This window comes from Vipera ursinii, assembly GCF_947247035.1.
Source record: "Vipera ursinii genome assembly, chromosome: 7".
Taxonomy (NCBI): domain Eukaryota; kingdom Metazoa; phylum Chordata; class Lepidosauria; order Squamata; family Viperidae; genus Vipera; species Vipera ursinii.
In genome coordinates, this window is record NC_139521.1 from 53,929,084 (window position 1) to 53,945,815 (window position 16,732).

Below are 16,732 nucleotides of genomic sequence, written 5' to 3' on the forward strand. Positions count from 1 at the left end.
GTGTTACTATTATAAATAAACTATAATTTATTAAGCTTCTCTAATTGTTTTGAAACATTTTTTTTAAAAAAATACTAAATATATCACAGCATATATTTTTGAATACCATTGTTCGCTTTGATCCTGCAATATCCTGAAATATTTACTTTATCAAACCTGTCATCTTTGGGATTTTAGGAGGCAATAAAATTAAAGTGTTATTTTAATAAGGATTCTGAAATTTATTAATATCAATATTAACCTATCTCACGCTCCTAAGAAATCATGATATTATACAACCCCCATGACTTTGTAATAACATTTTTTGATAATAATGGTACATAAAATACAGTTTTATTCATTTTACAAAAACTAGCAGCACAGAAGCTGTAGTTGCATGATCAGTTGAACATATATTCTCATTTTTTGTTTGTTCGAATTATAATTTAGAAACTGAATATCAAGATGTGTTGAAGTTAAAAGTCCCATCACATTAAGTACACATTTCAAAGCATCTAATGTATATGTGATAAGATGTATCAGCTTTACTTTAGATAGAAAAGTAATTTTAATTAATGGTTTTGAATAGAAAGAATTTAATTTTTTAAAAGAAATTAACCCTCCATTGTTTAGTCAGATATTACTGCTACTATATATCACAATGCTATTCCAGTTACTGTATGGAAAATAGTTAGGAATTTAAAATATTGCATTTTAGAAATATAAATTTTGTTTTTTGCAGTTAAGATTCTAGCTAAAATTTAAAAAAACTGTCCGTTAGGTGGTGCCAGTGTTCTCTCTGCTTTTCATTTCACAGCATGAAGATAGCAAGCAAAGGTCAGCTATTTTTTTCTTTGAAATAATGACAATTTGCATAATCTCACATGAATTAAGATAATTATTCAAATGTGATGCAAAACTCTTACCAACAGACTTTGAAGTTCTCTTCAGCCAAACGGAAAATTGCACTCTAAACTTTGAAGACTATCTACATTTCAAAAGTGAAAGCAAGTTTCAACTATCATATTTTGGTTATTTCTGAGAAGGTTTTCTTTTAGCTCAAGCTGTCACTAAACCCATGAATACACAAAGTGTGGAAGAAATAGTCAAGCGCTGAATAGCATCTTTTAAATTACTGGCGACACCCCTGTTCCAGCTCCCTAAAATCTCAATCAACAATCCATTAGAACGCAACAGGAGTAAAACTAAATCCTCGTTTAAGTGTATTTATCCGATCTCTTTTCTCTCTTTCAAATGCTAAATCCATTTCAGCATATGCCCCTTCTTTCTCTCGCCTTTCTCTAAAGGCTGGCAGCCTATACTTCTCTTGTAAATATGAAAGATGCTAATCATATGACATATCACGTCTCAGTCGGAGCTTGGAATAAAGCCTTGAGATTTGGGATCATTGCCTCCAGACAACAGCTTCATCAGCCGGAAAGTTGGGGTTTTTTTCTCCTTTCCTTCAACTCTCAATCCCTTCTTTGTCTAAGAAAAAAACGCAGCCAACTCAAGCTACCCTGGCCATATGGTTCACTCTGTATTTTCTTGATTTGAATTCTGAATTGTTTCTGTGACTCGCTAAGAGATTTTTTTCCCCCACTGAAAGTGCATATAAAGACATAGTCCTGCTATTTTATGTTAGGATGCCTTTCAATGCTACTGCTGCATGAACTTCCTATGTTGATTAAAATCAATGCACTCTTCATTGATTTTATTTAAACTACTTCCTACTCCTGAATGAATTCCCTCCTCTTAAGCATTCTTGGAAATAGAATCCCTTGACTTCCAACATTTGGAAATTGAATAAATAAATAACAAAATAAAAGTTAATTTTGTACTGTACTTTGAAGCACAGAATTTATTTTAATAGGGATATGTCAGATTTCTTTTTCCCCATTTTTTTTTACAGATATGTGTTTGTCTATATTTTCTCCTGCCCCCTCCTTCCTCAAGACCCTTTCAACGAATCATTAAATTCTACAGAGGTGGTCAAGCCAGGCTTGCTTTTCATGCATTTGGGAAAAGAAAGGAGTTCTTGAAGTTTAGAAGATACCCAAGGAAAACTCCTTGAATGACATCAAAAGAATGGGTTTCCATAGCTGTTGAAGCACGAGAGCCATGTAAGCTGCACAAAGGCAGGTTGGGGCAGTGGGACTGTCCCGCTGCTCTATCCCAGCACAATTGGGTCACTGAAATAGGGAATTAATTACCATTGGAGAGTGGGCAACCCATTCACCACTGCCTGAGTTTTATTAAACGCCAATATAAATAACAAAACAACTCTTGTGGCTGCACTATTCCGACACGCCAAAGGAAGGATTAGCTTGGGGATTAACATCTTAAAGTCTATGAGACTTTCTGACTCAAGGCTCAGAGCTGGTAATCGTATTTGTCTCCTGGTTCAGCGATTAGTGCTCCCTTACTCCAACCTTCGCATGCTACCCAGTATCCCTTTTTGCAGGCTTCTCTTTTGGGGTATCCATTCCATCTCTGCTCACAATCGGCTGTTCTTTTAGCCAGGGACAGTGGGGGGAGAAAAGAAAGAATTGCATCTCAACCATGCAATCTTCAAGTTTCTGGAAAAATGGAGGAAAAGAGCTTATAGGCTCCTGAGGCTGGGGTGGAGAGAGTCCACCGCCCTAAAAGAAGGAGGGAGGGAGGGAGGGAGGAACAGCCTGAAGTTTAAAAATCACTGTTGAAGCCTGCACCTGCCATGCAAATGGGGCAGACAAAACAATCAGAGGACCATCACAAAGAGCGAGAGTTGGAGAGAAAGAATAATTGCAAGCAAGGGATGCCTCCAGGCTACATGGGTATAGGCATCTTCTGATGAGACCCCTAAAGGGCACCCATCTGTCAAACCAAAGGAAGTACAGGGAAATTGTTGTGCCCTTTGGAGCTTTATTTAAACAAGATCAATTTCTTCACCCAGTGTTCTTGCACTACTTTCTTCAGAGTTTCTGAGTGCCAAGTCTTAACAATAACAATAAATAATATACCATTACAAACTCAAGTTTACAATTAAAGTGATATCCAAGAAAAGTTATGGTGGAAGGTATCTTATAAAACCTTTATGGATACTTCTTTCTGGTCTATTTGACAAAGAGTAACAGGATGAAGAAGGCGGGGAGAGACTGATCATTCTGATCATTAAAAATCCTACACTAAGCTTTCATTCCATCAGGTACAATGCCACGTAAGATAGAATCACTTGATGGAATGAAAACAGCAAAAGCATATCTGTACAGTTTTTGTGACAGTAATTCACACTTCTGAATCATTTTTATTAGCACCAAGGAAATTAACCTTATACTGCATTTCATTTGAAGAAAGATATTTTTCCTCTATGTATTTTTTTAGGTATTATCCCCATGGAGTATGATGTTCTTACAAGTATGTAGTTAGGGATTGCTCAAGGGATAGTGTGGACATCTTAGTTTTCATTGTATAGTACTCTCTTCAGTGACTTGCAGTTATGCTAACTCCCCACATTTCAACCCCATTCAAAGGAAAAACTCAGAGGGAACTGCCATGGGCTCTTTTACATGGCAGTTCAATTTTCTGCAGGGCAGTTCATGAATCAGAACTTTGTGAAATTTTATCTTCCACTGGAGAAGTTTAACTATTTTAAATTAATTCCAGAACAGGTTGGAATTCATACCATAAACCACAAATCTAAGAAACTACATCATGGTATAACATGACCTGTGAATAATCAACTATGCAGTTTAGGCACCCTAAGTAAAATTTAATTTATTTGCTTGGCAAATAGGGGTTAAATAGGAATCTGTCAGAGATTGCTAGTTGTGACAAACGCTTTGGAGAGTGGAGTAGACCAGAACGCAGATGCTACACTGAAAACTACAAAGAGTAAAGAGTTAATTGTTTATTTTTCTGAACTTGAGGGCTAAGCAAGATTGAGAAATGGAAAAATCACTTAGGGGGGGAAAAAATAAACTACTGCAATATTATTGGCTCAGGAAACTGCAGTGACTAGTCCATGGATTTACCAAATCTCAAGTCTGACCCGAATGCATCTTTAGGTGTGTGGAGATCAGTTAGCTAATTCTGGGATTACACGTTTAACCTGCTGGCGGGCTTGGGTGACCCTGAGTTCGTACATCGCATTATTGTAAACCAAAATATCATTAGACCGGATGCTTACTTAGCACGTGATCCCTATTGTTTGCGTCCACGCTTAGTGACCTAGCGCAAGGCGTGGATGGAGTCTCAGGTCGTTCAACAGACGATCGCCTCTTCCTCGCCCAGGCCAGTCCCGCTGTGTAAATGGGGAGGGGGAGAGAGAGGGAGGGAAGACGGGCGCCGTTGCGCCTTCCGACGAGATAAGCCCTCGCCCTGACCCCAGGACTTAACCTGAGCGTCCCACCGCGCAGCAAGCTTTCTCCCCGCCACGCCCCTTGCTGGAAACCTGCCGGCTGGCGCGTCTTGGGCGGTCGGCTTGAGCCAGCTCAGTCGCCTTCCCTTGGGCTCGGTTTCCCCTGCAACTTTTGGCCTCCGAGAGGTCGCCCCAGCGTTCAGGCGTCTTAAGCATCACAAAGGCTTCTCGCCAAGTCCCCCGGCCGATCCTGCCCGCTCCCTGCCCTTTCCCTTAAGTTACGGACGTTTTCCTCGTTTCTTGATCCGCGCCTGCTTTGGCCTTTCATTGTTCTCCTAAAGCTGCGCGAAAAAGAGCTGCGGTTGAACAGTTTGACCCTTGTTGGACCGATCGGATCCCGGGCCGGACAAGGATCTCCGGCCTTCTGCCCCCACCCAAGCGGTGCCACCCCTTCGCATAACAGTTCAGCCTCATTTCCTCGGCACGCACTTAGCGGACCACACAAGCGCTCTCAGTGCCCGCCGTCCCGGTTTGTCGTCACTCCCGCTGGGCTTCAAAATGAGAAGGGACGCAAAATTAAGGTATTTCCCCTCCCCTCCATTTTCCTGATCAGAATGGTGGACAAATTGGGTGAGGCGCATGAACAGTTCCTGGGAATAAGAAAAGTAAACTTCATTGTTGCTTAGTGCCTAAAAATTCAGATCTACAGGGGTTCCCAAGGAAAGAGGATGTAACTTACATTCATTCATTCTTTCATTCATAACTCTTTTTTGCCGCCCATCTATCAAATGACTCTGGAAGGCTTACAACATAAAAATACTACTGAAAAACATTAAAATCATCCGTTGTAGAAAACAGCAGATAAAAACATTAAAGAGATAAAATGACGACACAAGGTGGCAAAAAAGGGAGCTGAACACATGGGAGAGGGTGTTGAATTTTAATTAGCCAAATACCTCTGTTATGAAGCTCCCACCTTGGTTCCCCCAAGCCATCTGGCAGAGCCAGGTCTTAAAGCTCTTACAGGAGGATCAGAGCCAGTCTCACCTTAGGGAGTAACATGTTCCAGAGGACAGGAGCCACAGCAAAGAAGGCTTTTCTCCTGGATCCCAACTGGCTGACAGGATCCACAGTACGCCTCCTTCTGCTGGCACGGGTGAGGCAGGCCAGTCCCCATCAGGGTGAGACAGTTCTTCAAATAGACTGGACCCATGCCATGCAAGGCTTTAAAGGTGATGACCAGCACCTTGAATTGCACCTGGAAGTAGACCCGCAACTGATTCAATGGTGTAACATGGGCCTCTCTAAGGGCCCTAAGAACTGCTCATGCTGCCACACTTTTGTGCCAGCTATAGCTTCCAAATTTTATTTTTATTTTTATTTTTTATTTTAATTCCATTTATATCCCGCCCTTCTACGAAGACTCAGGGCGGCTTACAAGCTTAGCTTTTGTAGTTCCATGTACAAGGTGTTACAGTAGTCCAGATGTGAGATAATTCGGTCTTGAGTGACTGAGCACAGGGACTCCTGATCCAGGAAAGGCCGCAACTGGCACACAAAATGAAGTTGTGCAAAGGCTCTCCTAACTGCAACTGCCACCTACTTTTCGAACAGGAGTTGTGAGTCCATGAGAACCCCAAGTTGCGGACTGGCTTTGTATGGGTTAGTGCCACTCCATCCAGGACTAAAAATGTTAAAGTCCCAGATCTTGAAGCTCCATGCACCCAAAGCCACTCAGTCTTGCCAGGTTCAGCCAAAGTCTGTTTCCCCCTTCCAGGCCCCCACAGCCTCCAGGTACCGTGAAAGAGCAGCCACAGCATCACTTGGGTCACCAGGGATGAAGATATGAGTAGCATCAGTATACTGATACCTGTGCTGCCACCACGTGGCTGTTTTGGAGAAATTACAATGTGGGCAGTCAGACCCTCCTACCTTATGATGTATTTCCTCTTCCCTCCCCTTTCTGGGATGGACTTCCTCCTCCTTTGTCTCTGGAAAGAATCCCATCCTCCATTTTTACTCAGCTAACATGTGACAACAGCAGATGTGCAGTCGCTGGGAATATTACCATTTTCTGACTATTCTCTTGTTAAGACTTCTATGGTCTATATAAGCAGATGTCATTAACATTAATAGATCTCTCCAGATAGTTTGAACTTGTAGAAACACCTTTTATATAGAAATACCTTTATTGCATGTAGAATGGAATACAATAGGTGGATGCATTCAGATGGTATTCATACAGCATTTCCAAGATATTCTCAAGATGTTCCCAAGGTCAGAAAATGGTAATATTCCCAGCGACTGCACAACTGTCACATGATAGCTGAATAATAATGGAGGATGGGATTCTCTCCAGAGACAAAGGAGGAGGAAGTCCATCCCAGAAAGGGGAGGGAAGAGGAAATACATCATAAGGTAGGAGGGTCTGACTGCCCACATTGTAATTTCTCCAAAACAGCCACGTGGTGGCAGCACAATACCTAAACCCATGGTGATGGATGATCTCACCTAGTGGCTTCATGTAGATGTAAAGAAGAGTGGAGAAAGTACCAAGCCCTGGGCTGGATGTCTAACTCTCTATTAACACTGAATGGAACCAGCGTTAGAGAAAGGAGATGAACCAGCACAAGACTGTGCCATCTAGCACCAGCCCCTCCCCCCATAGCCGTTCCAAAAGGATACCCTGGTCAATGGTCTTGAAGGCCATTGAAAGGTCATGAAGAGTGAGGATGGTTGCACTATCTTTTCCCATTTTAGGGAGATTTCACACAACATGCTAAAGCAACATGTGCTTTGTTTAGTTTGGATTAGTGTTGTGTGAAGCCAGTCACAGTTGCTTCACACAACTAGTCTCCAGAGCTAGTCTTATGCGAAATAGACTTTTTGTTTTCAAAAGATTCTGGGTCTAAACTGCAAAATTTTCTGCATTGTGCCAAAGCCAGAAAAATTACCTCCCTGGCACATAATCTTCTGTAATCATATACTTTTCCATTTTAAGGATTTTTAAGTACCAGTTCTGGTCATTTTAGACCACCTGTGGAAAAGGTGTGCACTTCTGTATGCCTGCAAGTAAATCTGTCTGAAGGAAGTCAAAATAATGCTATTTGATGCAATGAAGAATCAAAACAGTCAAGAAAGTCTACGTTGGGCTTTGTCTTGAAAAGATAATTTCTCTGTGCTTTATCAAATTAATTTCATAGAATCAATTTCAATTGTAAACTGCAGGTGGAATTAGTCAATTCAATGCTGGTCACACAAAAGATAAATGAATAAACAAAGCCCTGGAATGGATGTGATGGAAAGAATAACTGGATACTACAGAGATAAACAAACAGGAGCAAACTGAGTGCAGTCTTACTGAAATAAATGTACTGATACAATTTATTTGGAATATAACTTTTATTGTCTGGGTTGCACACATGTACATTCATTGAATTAATGGAAGAGAGGCTGGTTGCATCCTGCTAAATCATCTTTAAGTAGCTGGGTTCATTACTGAAACTAAAATGTGATTTACAAATTTAAGTGGCTAAATTCATGTAGCCTTGGTGCCTGAAACCAAACTAATGGTGGGTGGGCATGAGACTGATACCTTGCAGTCTTTCAGAGGAAGAAAAACAAGTCCTTTCTTTTCTTCTTTCCTGTTGTTGCTATTACTCTCTAAAGTGGTGTGCTTGGTAAGTTGTGATTTTAAATAAATGTGCTCCAGAAGCCAGAACATTTTTCAGAACTTTTATTACAATTCAGGCTTTACAGAACAAGCAGTCTCCACTGAAAGCCAAAACAACCTCTCAAACCAAGGCAAAGAAGAATCTCTCCACACTCTGGCATTAATGTGTGGCTTATTTCCTTGCCAGGGAATCCATTCTTCTTTCATGCTAACAAATTCTGTGCAAATCCAGCCCCCTTTGCTTTCAGCTGTCCAAGGCAGACCCTTTGGTGAGTCCCCCTAACTCTGGATCAGAGAGACCTTTAGGACTGGTCACCATGGCCAGCTACTTGGACCACTGTAAAGGAGAGGAAAATCTGATGGGGAAAGGTAAATAGGATGCTTGCCTGTTTGGCCCAAAATCATTGTTACGCCAAGATCATCGTTTCGCCTCCAAATGGCTTTGACCTGGAGTCTGTCGGGTCTGTAATCCTCCATTGCCTGTTCTCTCCCTTTTCCTTTTGTCATTGCATTAAAAATAACAATGTGAGCCAACAAAGAGTGATGACAAGGACAACTATTTCCTTGTGTCTGCCTCAGAATGCCCTAGCAATACTAACGGTCCCTTTTAAACACATAGCTTGATCCTGCCAGGATTTAAATATATTTCTCCTGCATAAAATGGTACAAAGACATTATAGTAAGAAGGAAAATTCCATAATTTGGGGGCTCCATAGGAGGAGATACAAATGTTGGAGGAGGTTAATAGATTAGTATCAGATTCCCACCTCCCCGCCCCCGCTCATCCTACTTCTCCCTACCCATCTTTTAGCTATTGTATCTTGTATTTTTATATGTTTATAGTATTTTATACAGTTTTATATTTTTAATATTGTAAGCTACATCCTATGGTAAGATGGGCAACCAATAAATTAAAATAAATAAACACAAACAAACAAATAATAAATCTTCACCATCTCTTCTGGGAGGCCACATTAATGATCTGTGGCGAGAGGAATGCTTGGGAATGTGTGAATGTACAGTTTTACTAGGGCCATACAATCACTGATATAATTTATGGTGGCATTCAAACATTAGTAATGCACTATAAGTACAGTGAGGGCTAAATTATATGCTGAACTGTTAGTTAGAAAATCTTTTTCGAGGACAGGACATCATAAACTTTGGTGCATCTCAGAGGCAAGACTAAACTGAACTAACTAGAAGAAGGGAGTGGAGAAAGTGGGGAAAATATCATGCCCTCTCTCGAAGTAAGGGACTTAACTTATACAAGGCACCTCAGCAGAAGGATTCCAAGAAAGATTCCTGAATATCAAGGTTAATCATCAGGAGTGGCTGACTTCCACAAGATCTTGGATTGTTTCCCAGTCAGAGATCCAAGCCAAAATAAATAAAACAAGTAGTTTATTTGAGCTGAAACCATTCTGTTGGTGTGAGTCTCTGAGTGTGATAGTAATCAATAGCAGGACAAAATAATAAAATAATTAAAGGAAAGTTATTTGAGGATCATCAGGGAGAGTGACATCTTACTTGCTTATGGAATCATGCAATCATAAACTTAGAAAGGGCTGGTTAAGGTGTTGAGTCCTCCCCACATACACCCACAGAGCTCACTAACAAAATCCAATTTAAACCACCCTTAAAAACTGTCTCTTAACATCACCAGCAAAGTGGGCCTACTAGCTCACAGATAAATGCTTACATTCCAGTGATCACAACTTTAGTAAGTTTTTCCCCTTAACACTCATTAATTTTACTAGTACAGATAGTCTTCAACTTAGAACAGTTTGTTTAGTGACTGAAGTTACAACAGCACTGAAAAAAGTGACATGACCGGTTTTCACACTTTACATCTTTATGGTCACACAATCAAAATTCAGATGTTTGGCAACTGCTTCACATTGATGATGGCTGCAGTGTCCCGCGGTCATGTGATTACCTTTTGCGATCTTCTGACAAGCAAAGTCAATGGGGGAAGCCAGATTCACTTAACAACCATGTTACTAACATAACAAAAGTGATTCACTTAACAACTTTGGTAAGAAAGATGGTAAAATGCTTAGCAACAGACATTTTGGGCTCAACTGTGGTCATAAGTTGAGAATTACTTGTATTTTAGGAAATCACAGAATATCTAACATTTATACTAAGTTTCTGATCAGAGCATTCTGTGGTACATTGCCTTTCATCACTAAGGATTCTTAGTGTAACTAAACACTTGCTATCCCAAAATAAGAATGGAAAAATATGTTGTGTGCTGACTGGGTCCTGACTTTAGGATTTTCCTAGGGATTGTACCAATGAATGTTCAAGTTTGGTCTGTTCATCTGTTTCACAACTTCTCGAAAAGGAAAAGAGAAGAGGGACATATGCAGCGTCTACTAATGTTATGGATCTGTGGTGGCTTTAGTAGAAAAAATGACCATTAGATAGTTTAGGGCAGGCCAACATTCTCTGACTAAGGATCCCAACAGTAGTTTTTTGAAGCAGGTCCTAGTGATGCTCAAATAATTATAATGTGAAACAATAATTCTTTAAAACATAAGATGAGAGGAGAATCCATTGTTTGCAAAAGTTAGTGTTCTAGAATTCTGTTAGTCTTTAAAGGGCTAAAAATTCTATTTCTGCCACAATGGACAAGATAAAGTCCCCTGTAGATCCTGAATATGTATGTCCTAAAGATTTTGGCTTTATTTTCATTTCCAGATATTCATTAAATTGAGAAATTCCACTTAAAGGGCTAAAATATCCTGATTCTAATGTGGGCTATTAAACAACTAATATTAAAAGTCCAATTACACAAACAAATGAAGATTCCCCCCCACACACACATTTCTATATGCATCTCCTAAGGAATTAGGAAAGTTCATCTCAAGTGATGCCCTGTCACATGTCTTGAATGCACTTCTTCAACCAATCCTGTACAGTATTCAGAAGAAAGTGCTTCTGTATTATATGTTTACTTCTAATAAGGGCTACAGGTTGATTAAAGGATTTGTTTGTTTTACAGTAGAGTGAAATTGCAGCAGGCTTGCACTGAACAAGTAAATTATCCATAGAATAAGGCTTCAGCAGCCTTTTTCTGAAATGCAATTAGCCTTATATCCATACCAGGAGCCCATAGTTTAATGAAAAAAGATTTAGCAATCCTGGTACAAGTAGTCCTTGACTTACAATCATTTGTTTAGTGACCATTCAAAGTTGCAGTACCACTGAAAAAAGCATCTTATGACTGTTCCTCACATTTACCTTTGAAGTCATGTGATCAAAATTCATTTGCTTGACAACCTGCATGTATTTAAGAGGACTGCAGTGTCCTCACTGGCTTCCCAAAGCAATGTCAATTGAGGAAGCTGGATCTGGTTAATGACCAGGTGATTCATTTAACAACCTCAGTGATTCGCTTAACAACCATGGCAAAAAAGTCACAAAACTGAGTGTTGCTTAACAACTGCTTTGCTTAGCAACACAAAGTGCAATCCCAATTGCGACCCCACAAGTGAAGCCATAAACTGAAGTTTAAACAGGAGGAACAGCAATGGATGGGGCTCACAAGGAATCTACTAGTCTGGGGTGCAGCCTATTCCCTTCTTCTGAGAAGCAACTTTTCTGAAGTGTGGCATTAGGGAAACTTTGATCAATATGAGGTGGAAGAGACTCAGTGCCTTTCGTTATGCAAAAATACAACACACCCATGCTGTGCTCTTAAAGTACAAACACATATTTGTGGCTCTGGGTCTTTCTTTTCTGCTTTGAGCAGCCTCCTCTTTTCCGACCACTGCTTCCATTTTTGGCACACTCTTCTCTCTCCCCATTTGAAAAGGAAAGCAGAATGGAGCGCGGGGAGGTGCCCCTTCTGCTTGGGCTTGAGGAGTCACGCTTGGCATGGTGGAGGGCGAAGGCTGTGGGACAGACCCGCTTCCTCTCCCTCAGCGCAGCCCTCGGGCCTAATGAGTTGTCCGAAGGAAGCCGGTTCCAGCGCGCGTGGCTAAGGGGACGCTCTGATTGGCCAGCTGCGCCTCGCGACCCCCCCCCCCCATTCATTAATAAATTAGCGGCACGCTCCAGCCGAGCGCAAGGCACCAATCACACCCCAGAATTGTCCCGGTTGCCAACACACTTTCGGAGGGTCAGATAAAAGGGAGGAGGAGGAGGGGGGAGAAAGAGGAGAGCACGCACACACGCAAACCCTAAAAAGAAAGAAAAGAGATGAGCGACGATAATGAAATGAAAAGGAAAGCTAAACCTGGGGAGGGGGGGGAAGAGCCGAGGAGGCCCCCGGGGGTACGTTTGATTGTTTTCCATGGGGTATATAAGGGGTTTTAAGTAGAGTCGTGTGCCAGACACACAGCCACAGAAACACAAGCAGCTTCGCTTTAACTGGAGGGTCCAGGCGCGTGCCGGCCGCTTTCCCCACTGAGCTGCCCTGTTTCTTACACACTCGCAGGCCGGCGGCGAGGGGGCCATAGCACCAGCCCTTTAAAGACGTTTCCCCCTCCCCCCGCCGCCCTCCTCCGAACGAGGCGCCTTGGACCCACACCAACACCCAGCCACGGTGGGACCTTCTCCAGCAACAGTGAGGGAACGGCGCGGGGCCAAGCTGAACGCTGAAGGTTGCCCCACGGGGCGGGGCGGAACGAGACAGGAGCAGCCCGCCACGTCTTCGGGCCAAAAAAAAAAAAAAGGGGCCGAGCGAAAAACAATTCGGTTACTTCCAAAAAGAGCCAAGTAAGTTTCCTATTTTCCCTCTCTTTCTCTTCCCCCCCCCCATTTTCTCGAGGCGAACTTGGTTGGCTGAAAGCTGGTTTTTCCGAGCGGCAGCCAAAACTCCCGCTTAGCGCTGAGGCGCAACCGCAGTGGCGCTCTCTGCCTCCCCTCCCGGCCGCGGAGTGTCGGTAGGAAGGCCGAGGAGGCGCGGCTCGCTCCAAAGGCAAACCCCGCGGGTTTCTGCCATGCCTTGCCGAGCGGAGGGCTGGGAGCGCCCCTTCGGTTAGTTCGCGCTCAAGTACACGAAACCTTCCAAGCAAACCCGAGGCAGCGAAGTCAACGGCACTCGTGAGCCCGAAGCGATCCGACCGGAATCCCCGAGAGCCGGGTTGTAGACTATAAAGCTCTTAGGAGCTAGCCGGCGGAGTCTAACCCTTAGGCTTTGCGTGGACCTGAGCGTCGACGCGCATCGCCGTTACATCGGTTGTCTGTCGATGCTCCGCACGTGCACTAAAAGACGAGGCCAGGTCTCTCGGGGAGCAGACGGCTTCCCCTCTTTTGTAAGGACGGGCCCGTCCACCCCCGGGTGCCTCTTAACACGCGGCGGGTTTGCCGGAGCGCTCTGAGTGGGGCGGAGGAGGGATTGTCCCCGCAGGAGCTCCAACCGCCTTCCTTCGAGGTGACCGCTTGTCTGCTTTTGTGTTCTTCTTGCAGGATGTTCGGGCAGCCAGAGACCTTGGAAGTGAAGGAGGAAGAGGGGCTCCTCGACACCCGGTCCTTGCCTCCTTCCTCCTCTTCGTCGTCTTCCTCCCCCTCCTCCTCCTCCTCCTCTCTCGCCCCTTTCTCGTCGGGCTCCGAGGGGGAGGACGACGTGGAAGAAGAGCCGTCCCACCTCCTGTCCCCCTCGGGGTCAGCGCCCGAGGTGGCCGCAAAAGCGGCGGAGCACGCGCGCCTGCCCCTCCTCGGCTTGAGACGGCACGACTGTAAGAGACGCTCCGGCCGGGCTCGAAACGCCTCCCGCCTGGCCAAGACGGCCGAGACGGTCCAACGGCTCAAGAAGAGCCGCCGCCTGAAGGCCAACAACCGCGAGCGGAACCGGATGCACAATCTGAACGCGGCGCTGGATGCCCTGCGGGAGGTGCTGCCCACCTTCCCGGAGGACGCCAAACTGACCAAGATCGAGACGCTTCGCTTCGCTCACAACTACATTTGGGCGCTCACCGAGACGCTCCGCTTGGCCGACCATTGCGGAGGCGGCGGAACGGCTGCCGCCGCTGCCGCCGCCGCCGCCGCCTTCTCCGAGGCAGTGCTGGGAAGTATTAGCGGCGGCGGCGGAGGCGGCAGCAGCTGCAGCAGCGGCATCTCTCCAGCCGCCTCCTCGGGTTCCTGGAGCTGCACCACCAGCCCCGCTCCTTCGGCCGCCTCCTCCGCTTACAGCTGTACTTTGTCGCCCTCCAGCCCCGGCAGCTCCGCCTCAGAGTTGGACTTTTGGCAATCGGAAAATCCCGGCTATGTGCTGTCCAGAGATTTAATATGACGCCCGCTTGCTTCCCTCTCGTCCCTTCCCGCGTGGGCCGGAGGGTGGATAGACGGACGTGGCCCACCAATAGCGGAGGTCCCGTGAGTCGATTCCCGGGAAAGATTAGCCGTTCGCCGGAGCGGGCTGAGGCGCCCAGCAAGCGGCGCTTGAGGCTCAAGTATTAAGGGGGAGCGCCTGATCCCTGGGACGCTGACTGCGCTCCTCCGCCGGCCCTCTGTAGGGCCCTGAACGCTTCGAGTGTCTTCCTGTCCCCCGCACGATCCCTTCGGCGTTAGCGGTCTGGCCCTGGTGGCATCTGCTTGTTTCCCACTGCCTGCCTGGCGGCTGTGGGAATTACACCTGTCAAACCAAACTTTCTGTCACTGTGATGTGCACTTTCCCACAATGTCTTTTGTTCCTTTTTCTCTCTCTGCCTCCCCCGCTCACGGCGACGTAGATACCTCTTATTCCTTTCGCTTCCTCTGCTTTTAAGTCAGTTGTCTCCTATGATTTATGCGGAGTGAAAAGGAGAGAAAATGAAAAGCAGGGGGGTGGTTTGGTTTATCTGTTGATTTGCTTCTTTAGATTGAGTCGCCGTTAAAAGGCACCTCATAATTTGTAGGCTTTATCCTGATTAAACACAAGCGTGGAAATTTGGGGCGGAGGGGGGGGAATGAGAATGTAGAAGTGCAGTGGGGTGAAGAAGGATGGGATGGATGGAGCCCTTATGCAATAAGAGTCTCTTATGCATTATTTATCTCCACCTTTGATTGATGGAAAACGCCATTATTCTTTCAACAGACTAAAAATACAGACAGAAAAACATCGAAGAGATTATAAATTGTAATTAGCAACATACTTTTGCTTTTATTTATTGCAAAGGAAATATTTTTTTTTTGTAAGACACGGGGGAAGGGAGAAGAGACACATATATTTTTGTATATTTTACAGAGTTTATTCTAGTATGTATTTACAGTTGCAGAGCAAGGAGGTGGTTCTTAAACATAAAATATAAATAAAGTATATAATTTTTCATGAGAGACGGTGGTTATCTGTGGCTTTGCTAATAGATTGAAGATTGTTTCTGAGTTGTGACTGATTTAGTCGATGTCCTTTAGCTACAGTCTTGGATGTAAATCCTAATGAACGTAAACTTTCTCTTTTATTTATGTGCTTTGCTAATAATACATCATAGATCGGTTCTGAGGTATGGCTTTTTTAGGATCAATGAAATTAATACCATTATGAATATAACTGCATCCACAAGGGTCTAAAGAAAGTTATGGTTCTTTTGTTTTAAATCAATAGTAAAATTTTTGCTTCTTTATTTAAGTAAAGTATACACCTTACAGTGTAGGCAGGGATAATGTAATAATGATAATGACTGATGGAGGTTTTCTCTTCCTGATTCAGAAGGAAAAAAAACCTTTTAATTTAAAAAAAACACATTCCTTTAATACAGAAGGAACATTACCATGATGTTTGCAAGAAAATTAGTAATTTTTAAACAAATAGTTAAACCATGTCTGCATGAAATAATCTTCAATACTTCCCTTATATTGATGAAGCATCTATTTGTAAACAAAAAATGAAACTTTTGTGTAATCCAAGATTGCAGATGAGAGGTTGCACTGTCTTCCCAACATGGCAAACTGATCTTCTATGCTGTCCGCCATGCTTGATAAATCCATAATTCTTTATATAGTGATCAGTTCTAAGTTTGTGATATACAGTATAATTAAGAGCCTTAGCCACAATTGGTTAATATGGGATATTCCATTTCCTTATTCCAGAGTTCTTGTATATAAGTAATACCCAATTTACTAATGCTCCTGGTTTATAAAGCATGCTATAGACTTAGAGGCAATCAAAACTAAGCCCCGTGCTAATAGTAATTCAGGAGCTGTGACAGTGCAAATGCACCTGTAAGAATAGCCTGAACCCCAGTCCATGACAGATATTTGGTTATGTTTCACAAGAAAGAGGATATTTGGAATAAATCAATTCTACATCAAAGGAAATACTATAACTGGATTCAGACAAATTCTTGTTTATTTCAGTACTGATGCAAGGCTTTGCTCCAAAGAAAGTTCTAGTAATGTATTAAGACCTACTCCACAATTTAAGAATTGTGTCTTAAGATAACATTGAAATGGATCCTTTAGATAAGGATCAGATGGTTACTCCTAGTGAGCTACAATGATACCTGAAAGCAGCTTAAGAAGATTCAAAACGTGTTCAAAAGAGTATCACTTTTAATTAGTTTCACTGCACTGTTGTAAAGATGCGATGGTATTTGAAGAGTAAAACACACACACACACACACACACACCCTGTAAAAATACAAGACTGTGGGGAGGAAGGTGTCATGCAAATATTTTATTATTCATTTGATTGGAAAGTTGTAGGTTTCTCTCTTTTTGGATTTGTGGATGTACACAAAATCTAAGTTTTTGTCCAGAATTGTTCAGCACTTGATTCTATAAATACAGAGAAATCCATAAAGACACAATCT

At 43.3% G+C, this 16,732-nt stretch overlaps 1 protein-coding gene across 1 annotated transcript; it reads left to right on the forward strand.

Moving 5' to 3' along the window:
* Positions 1 to 13,413: 13,413 nt before the first annotated feature.
* Positions 13,414 to 14,235, forward strand: NEUROG2 (neurogenin 2; the record flags this gene model as incomplete). Its single annotated transcript, XM_083368030.1, has 1 exon — positions 13,414 to 14,235. The coding sequence occupies one exon, from the start codon at positions 13,414 to 13,416 to the stop codon at positions 14,233 to 14,235; it is 822 nt and encodes a 273-aa protein (XP_083224156.1).
* Between the last annotated feature and the right edge of the window lie 2,497 nt (positions 14,236 to 16,732).